The 12880-nt window shown below is 63.7% G+C and overlaps 1 protein-coding gene across 2 annotated transcripts; it reads left to right on the top strand.

Moving 5' to 3' along the window:
* The first annotated feature begins 377 nt into the window (after positions 1-377).
* SRF (serum response factor) lies at positions 378-10099 on the top strand. 2 transcript variants are annotated; one of them, XM_035323093.1, is made up of 9 exons: positions 534-583; positions 786-940; positions 1640-1906; positions 4827-5088; positions 5376-5555; positions 6936-7055; positions 7727-7918; positions 8336-8412; positions 8703-10099. In XM_035323093.1, exons 2-9 carry the CDS (start codon positions 869-871, stop codon positions 8796-8798), a joined length of 1266 nt encoding a protein of 421 aa, XP_035178984.1. In that variant the 5' UTR covers positions 534-583; positions 786-868; the 3' UTR covers positions 8799-10099. The 2 variants fall into 2 exon arrangements, with proteins under 2 accessions (XP_035178985.1, XP_035178984.1); XM_035323094.1 differs by lacking the exon at positions 5376-5555 and having other exon boundaries at positions 378-940.
* Positions 10100-12880: the final 2781 nt, after the last annotated feature.

The raw sequence follows: 12880 nt of genomic DNA on the forward strand, positions 1-12880 counted from the left end.
CGGACGGAGGCCCAGAAGGAGCCTGGGGGGGGGTCCCGAGGGCTCCTTTCCCCACGGCCTCCCCGGGCCTCGCCGCCTCCCGTCCGTGCCGCCCCGTCCACGCCGCGCGGCGCGGCCCCTTTAAGCCTCTCCCCGCGCCTTCCCCACCCCGCCGGGTGACGCCGGCGCGCTATGCAAATCACCCCCTCCCCTCCCTCCTCCTCCCCGCCCAATCGGCAGGCGGCTCCTCGCCCCCGCCGCCCAATGAGGCGGCGGCCGGCGGCGGGGCGCCCGCTCTCCCCATATAAGGAGCGGCGTGCCCATATAAGGCAAGGTTGCCGCGCTTTATATGGGGGCGGCGCGGCGGGGCGGGGGCGGCGGCGGAGGCAGCGGGCGGCGGCGGGGCCATGGCGGGGCCGGCCTGAGCCCAGCCGAGCCGGCCCGACCCGCGCTGGCCGCCGCCATGTTACCGAGCCAGGCCGCGGCCGGCAACGGGGCCGCCGCTGCCGCCGCTGCCCTGGCCCGCGGCTCGGCGCTGGGCCGCTCGGCGGTGCCCCGCGGGGCGAACGGCGGCGGCGGTACCGGGGGAGGAGGAGGAGGAGCGGCGGGGCCGCCCGGCGGGCGGCTGGAGCGGGAGGCGCTGTACAGCGGCAGCGAGGGCGACTCGGAGTCGGCGGAGGACGAGGAGCTGGGCGGCGGGGAGCGGCGCGGCATCAAGCGGGGCCTGGCGGAGGCGGCGGGAGGAGGAGCGGGGCCCGCGGTGGGCCCGGGAGCGGCGGCGGGCTCCGGGTACGGAGCGGGAGGAGGCGGCGGAGGAGGAGGAGGGGGCGGCGGGGCCGTGAGCGGAGCCAAGCCCGGGAAGAAGACGCGGGGCAGGGTGAAGATCAAGATGGAGTTCATCGACAACAAGCTGCGGCGCTACACCACCTTCAGCAAGAGGAAGACCGGCATCATGAAGAAGGTGGAGGCCGCCGGGGCACCGGGGGGTGCGGGGAGGCCGGAAACAACGGCGGCGGGCTGCTCCTCCCGCCCCGGGGCCGGATGCGCCCGGCCGGGGAAAGAAGCGGGGGGGAGGGAGCCCCCGGTGCTCGCCAGCCGGAGGTCGGCTGCCCCGGGATGTAGCCTGGGGGGGGGGGAGGGGGGGGAGGCTTCGTGTGGCCTCGCTGCGGCATCACGGAATGCGGGGGTCTCCGGGGAGACCGGTCGGAGGCTGGCCTCGACCCCCCGGGGGTCTCCCGTGAGCCTGGCTGGGGGGGGGGGCTTCTATCCCTCGGGGGTCTTCTACGAGCCCGGCCAGAGGCTGGCCTCAACCCCCTGGGGGTCTCCTGTGAGCCCGGCCAGAGGCCGGTCTCTATCTTCTGGGAGTCTTCTACGAGCCTGGCTAGAGGCTGGCCTCTGCCCCCCACGGGTCTTCTACGGGACCAGCCAGAGGTTGGCCTCTACCCCCGAGGGCTTTCCTGCAAGCCCAGCCAGAGGCTGGCTTCCACACCCCTGGGGTCTTCTCTGAGCCCGGTCAGAGGCTGGCCTTAACCCCGTAAGGACACCCCGAACTGGGTGTGGAGCCCACAGGTCCTCCTGTTTTTTTTGGAGGGGGGGAGGCCGGCGGCGAGGTGGCCCTATGTGCACGTGTGCCTGATCCCCTGTCCTCCCCCCCCCGCAGGCCTACGAGCTGTCCACGCTGACGGGCACCCAGGTGCTGCTGCTGGTGGCCAGCGAGACGGGCCATGTGTACACCTTCGCCACGCGGAAGCTGCAGCCCATGATCACCAGCGAGACGGGCAAGGCGCTGATCCAGACGTGCCTCAACTCCCCCGACTCGCCCCCGCGCTCCGACCCCACCACCGACCAGCGCATGAGTGCCACGGGCTTCGAGGAGACCGACCTCACCTACCAGGTGTCCGAGTCGGACAGCAGCGGGGAGACCAAGGTAGCGACCCTGCGCCCGCCCGGGGATGGGTCCCCTCTTGCTGTCCCCCCCAGCAGCCTGGGGGCTGCCTCCACCTGGAGGCTGCCTCCTTCTTGAGGCAGGCAGGCTGGTGGCAGGTGTCCTGGCCCTGGCCACGAGGCTCCCCACCAGCCCGGCTCGCCCCCCGGGCAGCTCTCGGCGCTGTTATCTCTCCCCGGGCGTCTCCATGCGCTTGCACTCATTGATAAAAATTTGATTCTGCCTCCATGGCCTTATAAGGCCTGGTTTCCCTCGCCAGAGTCCCTGGCAGGGCCCCTCACATTCCTTATAAGCTGCAGCTGTCTCTTGCTTTGGTGCTGTTTTGGAAGGGGGCAGGGAGGACATGGGGAATGGAAACACTTGGCTGGACCGACCGTGTCTGCTCCCCGCCTGGCGGCCCTGCAGGCGCCGGCCCCCGCCTGCCTGTGCTGGTCGTGGCCCCCAGCCTGAGGTGTCGCAGGACAGGGAAAAGGTCCCTGGGATGGGGCATCCCCTGCGTCCCCAGCTTCCTGGGGCTCTGGGTGTGAAGGCTGGCTCCGTGTCCGTGGTGCTCGGATGCGCAGGTGGCTGGGGAGGGATGGGGCGTGGAGCTGGGGGCTTTGCTGCGGCTCCTGGGGCCGTGCGGGGTCTCGTGGGGTGCTGTGAGTTCCTGCAGCCACGCTGCTGGGATGCGCAGCGGGCTTGCTGCGCCAGCACCCTGCCCCATGAACAAAGCCCAGCACCAGCAGCCTCCTGGCTGTCTGGAGGCCCCTACCCACACAGCAGGCAGACCCCAGAGAGGGTGCTTGAGACCCCTTTGCTGTCGGTGAGCCCCCAAAAGCAGAGTGTGCCCTGCGTGCTGATGCTCGGGTCGTGGGGCCGCCGCGTGCTGCACGCCCTCTTCCCCGTGGGGCTGCTCCGGGCAGAGGGGGCCTCGCTGCAGATCCCACGGGCACCTCGCTTGGGGCGCGCTGTGCGCGCACGGAGCAGTTCGGAGGGGCAGGAAGGGTTGTGTGTGCCACCCGACCCCTGCCTGGCACGGGGCTCGTCCACGCAACATCCACTGAGATTTCCGCTGGAAGCAGCGCCGGCTGGCCCCAGAGGAAGCGCGCTCTCGCCCTGTGGTTGCTCTGTAGAGGTCTCCTGCCCGCTTTCTGGTGCAAGCCCCGCTCAGCGCCCCGCGAGCTCCGTCCCAGCGCTCTCAAGCGGTGGTGCTTTGCGTGGGCTGCCTCGTGGCCACCGCCAGCGTTGGGTGCGGGGCTGGAGGAGCCCTGCGTCTTCTGCTGGGTGTCCTGGGTGCGGCCTCCTCATGGACGAGACCCGCTGCTAGCGGGCTGCAGCAGCAGAGCGGGGAGCTGCTCTGGTGCTCCTTCGCGCTGCAGCCAGCAGCAGCTCTGCGAGGTCTCCCTGCTGTGCTGAGCCCAGGCTCCCTGCCCTGGAGCCTGGCGGGGACAGGGGGATGCTCTGCTCTGGGGACATCAGCCACGGCCTCGCAGCCACCGGCCTGTGGCATCCTTTGGGGTAGGAGCAGAAGGGTGGCACTGAGGGGCTGATCTGTTTTGGCCTGGGGGAGAAGTGGGGCTTCCTGACCCAGCTGGAGCCTGGCGCTGGAGACCAGCGCGGCATCTCCCATGTGCCACCAAGACCAGCTGTCCTTCGGTGTCCCCGTAACGATGCTGGCTGGTGGGTCCGGGCCATGCTGGGCGGCACTGCCCCATGCACTGGGTTGCCTCAAGAGAGGAGGTTCCGCCTCGCTGTGCTGTGCGCTGGTTCCTCAGGCATTGCTCTGCAGAGTGCAGCTCGTGGTGGGAATGGACGTGCAGCTGGGCCAGCAAGGGGAGGGCCTGCAGGGCTGTCCCTGGGCTCGTCCGTAGTCCTTTCACCCCTTGGGTGACCCGTGCTGAGGGTGGCCCAGGGCTTTGCTGCTGCAGGCTGGGCTTTGCAGGGTGCTGGGGTGAGCCGAGGTGCCCGGGGGCTTGTGAGCATCCTAGATGGGCAGGGAGAAGGCAGGGGGTGTCCCAGTCCCAAAGTCTGTCCCAGCTCCCTCTCTGCCAGAAGAGATCGGAGGGACCGGCAGCGGGGCAGAGATGGGGTGTGCGTGGTCAGAGCGTGCTGGCCTGGCTCCTTCGCTCCTCTCATGCTGAGGTTTGCCCCCGTGCTTTTAAAGGAGTCCCAGGGACCCCGCTGTGCATCTTCTGGGATGCCTCTCCCGGTCCCTGGGGAGATGCTGAGGGCCTGGGGGCTGGATCCTGGGGGCTGCGCGCGGGGATGAGGGGACCCTGCTTTTCCAGCTGGAAACGGGACTTGTGTGGCTTGGTGGGCTGCGGGGAGCTCTGCCCCCTTGCCCACGTGGGGAGGGTGCCCACAGCTCCCGCGTCCCGTGCGGCACGGCAGGAGTTTGTGGTTGAGCTCATGGAAAGTGGCCGCGCTGTTATCACGTGCCTCTGCTAATTTGGACGTGGGGGGGGGGGGGGGGGAGCACGGTGCCAAGGCGGAGGGGCTTTGCTCTCCTCCCTCCCCGGGCCCTGGGGCAGGGCTGAGTGCCCGGGATTGGCTCCCCCCTTGTCTAAAATGGGCTGCCTTCCCTTTTTTAGCTGTTCGCGGAGCTGTGAATTCCTGGCTGCTGGCAGCCTGACAAGCTGGGAACAAGGCGCAGCACGTGGGAGAGCTGGGCCCACCGTGCCGCGGGAGGGCTGCGAGCGTGGCCGCCTTAACCCTTCCCAGGCGTGCCGCCAGCAGCTCCCAGGTGGCACGGCCCTCTGGTGATGTCCCCAAGGGGGTCTGCGGGGAGCAGGCACGCTGGGCGAGGTGTCACCGCCCCAGGGCAGTGGGGAACCCCTCGCGAGGTCGCTGGCAGATCCAAGATCCTGCTTTGTGGCCGCAGAGACCGGGGCGCTGACCCATCTCCTCCTCTCTTCCGCAGGATGCGCTGAAACCAGCGTTCACCGTCACCAACCTGCCGGGGACGACGTCCACCATCCAGACGGCCCCCACCACCTCGACCTCCATGCAGGCCAGCAGCGGCCCCTCGTTCCCCATCACGAATTACCTGGCGCCAGTGTCTGCCAGCATCAGCCCCAGTGCCGTCACCAGTGCCAACGGGACCGTGCTGAAGACTACTGGAGCCAGTGCTGTGACGTCCGGGGGCCTCATGCAGATACCCACCGGCTTCACCCTCATGTCAGGTCAGTGGCGTTCAGGGCTGAGGACTGCGTCTGTCTGTCCGTCCGTCCCCGTGCTTGGAGCGTGTTGCTGCCCTCGGAGGAGGGCAGGAGACCTAGAGGCAGGTGGAGGCAGCGGCTGCTGTAGGGTGACCCCGGTCGGGACGCTTTGCTCGAGACGTAGGGCGCTGCTAGCTGGCCCTGCTGCTGGGAAGGGTGGCAGGGAGCCGAGCGGGGCAGCACCGAGGAGCCCGGAGGGAGTGAAAAGAGCTGGTGGTGACGAAGCCTTTCTTTCTCCCTCCTTTTGGCAGGTGCTTCCCTTTCTCCGGGGACCCCTACCATTCCTCTCACTCAGTTACAGCCGCACCCCCTGGCTCTTCCCAGCCAGCAGGGCCAGGCGGTCACGGGTACGGCTGGACAGCTGCAGCAGGCACAGCAGACAGTCTTCCGCTTCCCTGCCAGAGCTGGAGGGCAGATCGTGTCGCTGACAGGTCAGCACTCGCTTCTCCTCCGCTTGCTTCAGGTTGGGGGGGATGGAGGCTCCTGCGGGGGTCCCGGTCCTGCTCAGAGAGCTGACCCCAGCTGAGGTGGGCGCGTGGAGGAGGCTGAGCGCAGGGCCGTGTCCCCGGCTGTGGCGCCGGGGACAGAGGGGAGGACAGGGCAGAGTGCTTGGCACGGGCAGACGGAGACCAGGGGAGGCAGCAGGTTGTCTGTCCCCTGCCCCAGGGCTTGTCCTGTGGCCGGGAGATGGGCTCCCTGGTGCAGCTGTGCTGGGAGGAGCCATGGAAGGAGACCTCGGGCTCAGGTGCGCTGTGGATGTGTTTTCGAGCGCTGGCGTTCAGCTCTGAGCAGCTGCCCGTGCTTTCGTGCCTGGGTCTGCGGGTGGTCATAGAACCACAGTGCAGAGGTGATGGCAGAGTCGGTGTGGAGGAGGTAGGGGTGTTGCTGTGCTGTCTGCTAGGCATCATCCTCGGTAGGAGTTCCTTGTGTTCCTGGGTGTTGTGCTAGGGCTGGGGATGCCCCTGGCAGAGGGTTCGGAGCAGCCATCGCCTGGGGACGAGAGAATTTCTCGTGCCCTGCCTGGTTGTGTCCCAGTCACTAGGTCTGATGGCCTGCGTGCTTTCTTGGACTTCTTATGGCTCCCTTGGTCCCGTGCGAGGAGCCTGGATTTCCCTTGTGGTCTGGAGTTGCTGAGAGGATGACGGAGGTGTGTTGGTGTGGTGTGTGGGGAGGTGCCCGGCCCAGGCAAGGTGGCCTGTGGTTCCTGCTCTGGCATCCCTTGCTCCTTCCTCTGGAGATAAGGCCTGAGCCTGAGGGGAGCTTTCTGTGCCAAGCTCTGTGCTGGCACAGCCACGCCGAGGAGCTGTGCAGCGAGTGCACCGGCCGCCTGCGGCTTTGGGATACGCAGCTTGTGGTCCTGGTGCCTGCGGTCGTTCCTGTGTGGGCACCTCGAGGTCGCTGGAGCCGGGTGAGGAGGCCGTGCCCCGAGTGCCTGCTGGAGAACGGTGCTGGGCTCCAGAGGGTGAAGGCCTGAGCGTTTCGGGCTCTCGGTGCTCTGAGCCCGTCTTCGCAGAGCTGGTTGAGTGTGGGCAGTGCTGGGGCCCCCTCCTCCCAGCATCTTCTGCGCTGTGTCCTGGCGGGGCCAGGAATGCAAACGGCCTCAGACATCCCTGAACTGTGGCTGGACGCTGGACAGAAGCTGCTCTGGCATTTCCTTTCCTCTCCAGAGCCCTGCAGGCCAGCTAATGCCTCCTCGGCCCCTGTGCGCCAGGGAAGAGCCTTCCCCGATGCGGTGCTGAGCCACGCTAAGGAGCTCTGTGCGGCCAGAGGGGGACAAATGCTCGGGCTGAAGGGCTCCCTTCTCTCCCCAGGTGGTACCATGGCTCAGCAGGTTCCTGTCCAAGCAATCCAGGTGCACCAAGCACCGCAGCAAACGTCTCCCTCCAGTGACAGCAGCACTGACCTTACCCAGACCTCTTCCAGCGGAACAGGTAACTGGGACCTTAGGCTAACCTTAAGTGGTTAAGGCTCTCTCCTTACCCGCTGCTGACACCAGCCCGCACCAACAGAGCTGCTTCCTGCCCGGGACCGCTCCGTCCAACTCGATCCCACCCTTTCTGACACTTTCCCAGGTGGTTTTTCCCCGTTACCAGCCCTGGTGTCATGCTGCCCCTAGGTAGGTGCTGCTGTGCACAGAGCACCTCCAAGGGGGGTTTCAGAGCCTCTCCATATCCGCTACCTGCTCCTTCTTGCAGCGTGGAGCCGGGAACAAGTTCCCAGGCTCTTCCCAGTTCTCAGGGGGGTTCTTGCAGAGCCAGCACTGCCCCTTGCACAGGGCATTGGCTCATCTGCATTTGTCACTTCTGTATGTACGTGCAGAGGACACCTCTGCTGTCCAAAAATAAACTGATTTTGGGTGCCTGGATGCAGGCTGAACCCAGTTCAACACCTTGCTCAGCTTCACCACGCCACCCGCATCGCGGGGTGGATTCAGTCCTGGGATATTTGCCCACCAGGCTTCTGCCCTCTCACGCTCCCAATAAGCTACCCAGTTCCCCGGGGTTTCTCCCGAAGAGCTTGGGGGAACGGGATGGGGATTTCCACGAGCCCGGGCGATGCTGGGCAGGGACTCACGCTCACCTCTGTCTTGTCCCGGTGCCAGTGACCCTCCCAGCGACCATCATGACATCGTCTGTGCCAACCACGGTGGGCGGCCACATGATGTACCCCAGCCCGCACGCGGTGATGTACGCGCCCACCTCCGGCCTGGCGGATGGCGGCCTCGCAGTCCTCAACGCTTTCTCGCAGGCGCCCTCAGCGATGCAGGTGTCCCACAGCCAGGTCCAGGATCAGGGTAAGGCAGCTCCCTGCGTCGCTGCTACCCTCCCTTGCATGTGTTTTTGCTGTCTGTTTGTTCCCGAGGGTTCTCTTCTGAGCAGTCCTAGTGCCTGTAGAAAGCCCAAGGCAAGGGTGATGCTCCGCGTGTGCTGTTTTGACCCATATCTATTCTTCCGTGCGCGGGATTCCTTGAGCTGTTTGCTAGGGGAAAGGGTGAGGTGCGGGGAGCACTGCAATGTTTTCCAACCTTAATGGTTCTATCAGTGGGGCAGGCAACGGGGGGAGCTAGGAGAGAGACTGGGGAGGATGCCCAGGTGCGCGAGGGGACAAAGCAGGGCGAAGCTGCGCATGCAGGCTTGGGATAAAGGTTTGTGCCGAACGCCCAGCATCTGGAAAATGCTGTCATTGGTGTCATTGCCTCTGTCTGTGGCAGGTGGTGTCCCGCAAGTGTTCCTGACAGCCCCTTCAGGCACCGTTCAGATCCCGGTCTCGGCTGTGCAGCTTCACCAGGTAGGTGCAGTGGTGCTTGGGGATGTGGCCGGGGGGATGTCCTCAGTTCCCCCGTGGGGCCGTGCTGCCCCCAATGTTGGTCCTCTGGGGACCTGGGCGCTCGGGTAGGGCAGGTCCTTGGGTCTCGGAGAGCTGGGGAAGCTGTCGGTGCCACCCACCCTTGGGTAGAGGAGGAGGTCTTTGCTCTCCTTGGGCAGGTGCCTAGAAGGGACACTGCCACCCTGGCTGCTGGCACGCCTGGTCTGAGGGCATGCTGTCCCCCAGTGCTTGCTCCTCCCTTTTCTCTCTAGATGGCTGTCATCGGGCAGCAGAGCAGCAGTGGCAGCAGCCTGACGGAGCTGCAGGTGGTCAACTTGGACACCTCGCACAGCGCCAAGAGTGACTGAGAGGCCTCTGCTGCTGGCCTTGTGCCGTCCCCGGCTTGTCGTGCCGGTGCTGGGGCTGGCAGCCACTCGTTCTCGTACAGACTGCACCAGTTATTTATTGTTGCCTTTTTCACGTTTCCTTCATCCACACATGCACACACACACGCACCCACCCACACCCACCCACACACACACACGGGCATGCGCGTGGGGCTGCAGGACCCACCTGGGGAGGAGCTGTGCCGGGGCCACGCAGGGCTTGGGGGCGTCGGGATGCTGCGATAGCTGTGCTTGTCTCTCGCCAGCCAAAGAAACTTGTCTCTCGAGGGGAGGGTGCGCTCCATGCTGTAAATAAATACTGGGGGGCGTTCCCAGCCGGAGGAGGCCCTGGATCCTTCTGGGCGCTCCGGGTCGCCTTGGCTGTGGGTATTGGCTCTGCGTGGGGCCCGGAGCTGTCCCCCGGGAGCCGGAGCGGAGCCGTGCTGGCCTCAGCAATGTGCCTTTGTGGGGGTGACGGGTCCTGGCCGCGGCAGCTCCCCGCCCCGGGCTCCGCAGGGGAGCGAGTGGCCAGCTTGGACGTGCATCTCTGGTTGGGCCGGGCACGTGGCCCCATCCTCCTTGTATGCACTACAGCAAGCCCTCTGCCCTCAGTGCCTCCTCGCCGGGCTGCCCGGCGGCCCTGCAGCCTGCCCGGCTCTGCCCCCGGCAGCCGAAAGGCTCGGCGGGTGCCCGGGAGCTCAACGATGCCCCGCAGAGCTCCCGGGGGGCTCCGCGGCCAGCCCGGCCCCGCGCTCCCGTCTCGGCCCTTGCACTGCTTGCGGACTCCATGCACCCGAGGGGGCTGTGGCCGGATCTTTCCCGCACCCCTCTGCAGCTCCAGCCGCTGCTTTCTAAATTTCTGTGTCTGATGCAAGGCGGAGAAGCAACTTGAGTGTCAAAGGGAAGAGCACTGAGCTGCTGGGCAGGCGGCAGGCTCTTCCCGGAGCACCAGGGTGACCTGTGGGCCGTCCTGGGCTGTGGAGGAGCCTCAGTAGGGCTGGGGAAAAAAGGGCTGGAGCTTGCTTGGTCCTGCATGGGAGTTGCTGTGAATGGCTCTGCTACCTAGCCCTGTCCCTGGAGGGAGAGCGAGCCAGTAAGAAGAAGCTGCTGAACCCTTAGGGGAAGGAGCAGCTACTGTAATTTTTTTTAAGTTAAAGACGAAGCCTTGGGGGAAAAAAAAAGAAAAAAAAAAAAAAGAAAAAAAAAAAAAAAGAAAATGACTTTATTTTTCTAAGTGTTAAACTCAGTATTTATGTAATTCTTTAAGGAATAAAAGTTTGGCTCCTGTACAGTTTTCATGGGGTTTGTACCAGGGGGATGGGAGAGGGGTGGGTGGGCACGGAGGCAGGAAGGGGGCCTTGCTTTTTGAGTTTGTATTGTAACCTTGGACATGTTCCCTCAGCATTAGCGTTTAAGCTGCGCTCTCTGCCTGCCAGCACGTGCCAGGGACTGAGCTGACCCGAGCCAGACGATTGTTTCCTACTGCCCTGCACTGAGGACTCCGTACCCACAACTTTGGGTTTAAGGGGCAGGAGGCAAGTGAAGCAGCAGCTGGCCTCTCGGAGGGGGCGCAGGGGCTCGCGGTGTGCCCCGGGGGCCAGAGGTGGGCTGGGTTATCTGGTGGCCTCTGGTCCTGGGCTGCTGGCTGTTCTGTCACCGCTGTCGGTGTGGAGCAGCAGAGGGATGTCCCCCGTCCTCTCTGGGGGGACAGAGTGACCAGCAGTGGCCACTCTCCCTGCTCGTGGCACAGGTGGCACCTCTTGAACTCCTAGCTGATGACCTGGGCTCTGCTTTCCCTCTCTCCAGCCTCAGCTTGTGCTGCTCCTTAGTGCACGGGTGTGGACAGGTTCCTTCCACGTCCCCCTGTGCAGAGAGCTCCCGTAGTAGCCAGCCCTGGTCCTGCCATGCAGCCTGTGGCAGGCTCGTAGGTCTGGTGCCCGTGATACTGCTCGCTGCCTCCCCTTAGCATCCTCACTCTGAGCCGTGTGTCCCCCTCAGCTCAGAGCATGCGGGAGCGCTGCACCAGAAGCTGTACGAAAGCCGCTCGGTGCTGCTTCCACAAGAGAAGGCTGAGTAGCTAGGAGTTCACCCAGGGAGAGAAGGATGGGCTTGGGGTTTGTGTTACCCTTGTCCCAAGCACATCGCCGGGGCCGTGCTTTGCTCCGCTTTGCTTGTGCTGGCACTGTGGAGCAGGGCTGCGGGGCTGGGGTGGCAGGAGTGCCGTTGCGGGGCGTCTTGCTGCATCCCCTCCCTCGTTACCCAAAGGCAACTGCTGGTTAAACGCTAATGGTGTATTTTATTTAAGTACAGACTTGTAAGAACACTTGTGTATCAGGGACGAAATGGCATTTATCGTGTGGTGACATTTTTAGTTCATTTTACTGGTTTGAGGGTTGTGTGTGTGTGCGTGTGTGTGCATGTGTGCGCGCGTGTGTGTGCATAAGTGTGTGTGGGATTTTTTTTTTCCCCTCCAGTTTCCAGGGTTGTGTTTCTGGAAGGATGTGGAAGTAATCACAGTACTATGTACAGAGCTTTCTTTTGTATTAAAAAAAAAAAAAAAAAAAAGAAATTACTCTTTCAATAAATGTTATCATTTTGTGCACAGATCTGGGGTCTTGGCCATGCTTTGCAGGAGGGGACATCTTAGGGAAAACCCAGCATCAATGAATAGGGTCCGGAGGCGGGGGGCTGTCTGGGCGTGATGTGGCAGAGAGGAATCCTTCTAATATCTCTCTCTCCATCGCCGTCACCTCTTGTGAGGTGAGACCTGCCCAGCTTCCAGGCTGGGGGTCCCAGAGCTGCTGGGTGGGCTGTGGGGGACAGCAGGGCCACGAGGGCCGACCCTTTGGATTGCTCGGGAAGGGGCTGGTGAGCATGGCACGGTGCAGGGGCAGAGAAGGACCTGCTGCTGAGGGGCTGTTCGATGAAGTGCTCACCTGATACGGGATGTCAGAGGCATGTGGTGCTGGCCAAGGCCTTGTTGCTGTGGGGGACGTCGTGCCGCTGGTCTCACAGTCCCGGAGCACCCAGATGTGGTGGTTGGGGTGTGCAGCTCCTTCCCTGGGCCTTGGGGCTAGGAGAAAGAAGAAACTGCACTTTTAAATGAAGTAGTTGAGAGGCTGCAAGCAGAATAGCATCTCCTGACAGTGGCAGGCTTCTGGTCCGGTTCTTGACCATAAGTGAGGTGGTTTCCCTGCCCCTCTTCCAGGTCTATTACTTTTGGACACCTGATGGCTTTAGGGATGGAGCCTAACTCTTGCTATTACAAGGCCTGGCACCAAGACTGTTAAATTCCCTGCAGAAAACAGCTGTGAGGAGATACAGCGATACCCAAAGCCCAAACTGCACCATCCTTGCCCACGGGCAGGTGCCACTAGGCCTCTAGGAGCTAGGTCAGGGCACACGAGGTATCGTGAAGTGGATAAAGGTGGGACAGAAAGCAAAGAGAAGGGCTTGTTGCAATCACCAGTGCTGGTGGTCCAACAGCATCCCAGCTGATAACGCAACTGCCAGCCCCTATATAGCAGGTACCATTTTTTTTTAGAATAATGTAAGGAAAGTTTAGCACTGTGGTGGAGGGACCGCCCTGTGACTGTACTAGTGCTCACAGTGCAGTTTGGAGAGAAAACAGATCCCAGCAGAGCAGGACAGAGGATAGTACACAAGGTGGTTAGGAGCAAAACACGCCTGAAATGGCTCTTTTGCTACTGAGAGGAGAGGTGCTTCACTTGTACAGGTCACGCCACAGCCAGCCCCTTGTTAAGCACTCCTACACAGGCATGCCTCGAGGCTTGGCACTACAAACCCCACGTCAGCACAAGCAACCCCGTGCTACTTGGCCACAGGGGGCTGTGCACGGTGTGTAAAATTCCTAAGATGAAGCAAGGTACCACAGACAATCTCCATTTGAAGGATGAAAGCCTAAGCATGGTGTCGAGACCGTCAGAGCAAAGACATGAACCGTGCATAAAAAGGGTGTTGGCCTCACAAACCAGACGCCTGTGCCCTGTCTGGCCACTGCCACTTATCGCCGGTGTCGGGTTTGGCCGTGGGATGCCGCCAGC

Source organism: Oxyura jamaicensis, chromosome 3 (assembly GCF_011077185.1).
Source record: "Oxyura jamaicensis isolate SHBP4307 breed ruddy duck chromosome 3, BPBGC_Ojam_1.0, whole genome shotgun sequence".
NCBI lineage: Eukaryota > Metazoa > Chordata > Aves > Anseriformes > Anatidae > Oxyura > Oxyura jamaicensis.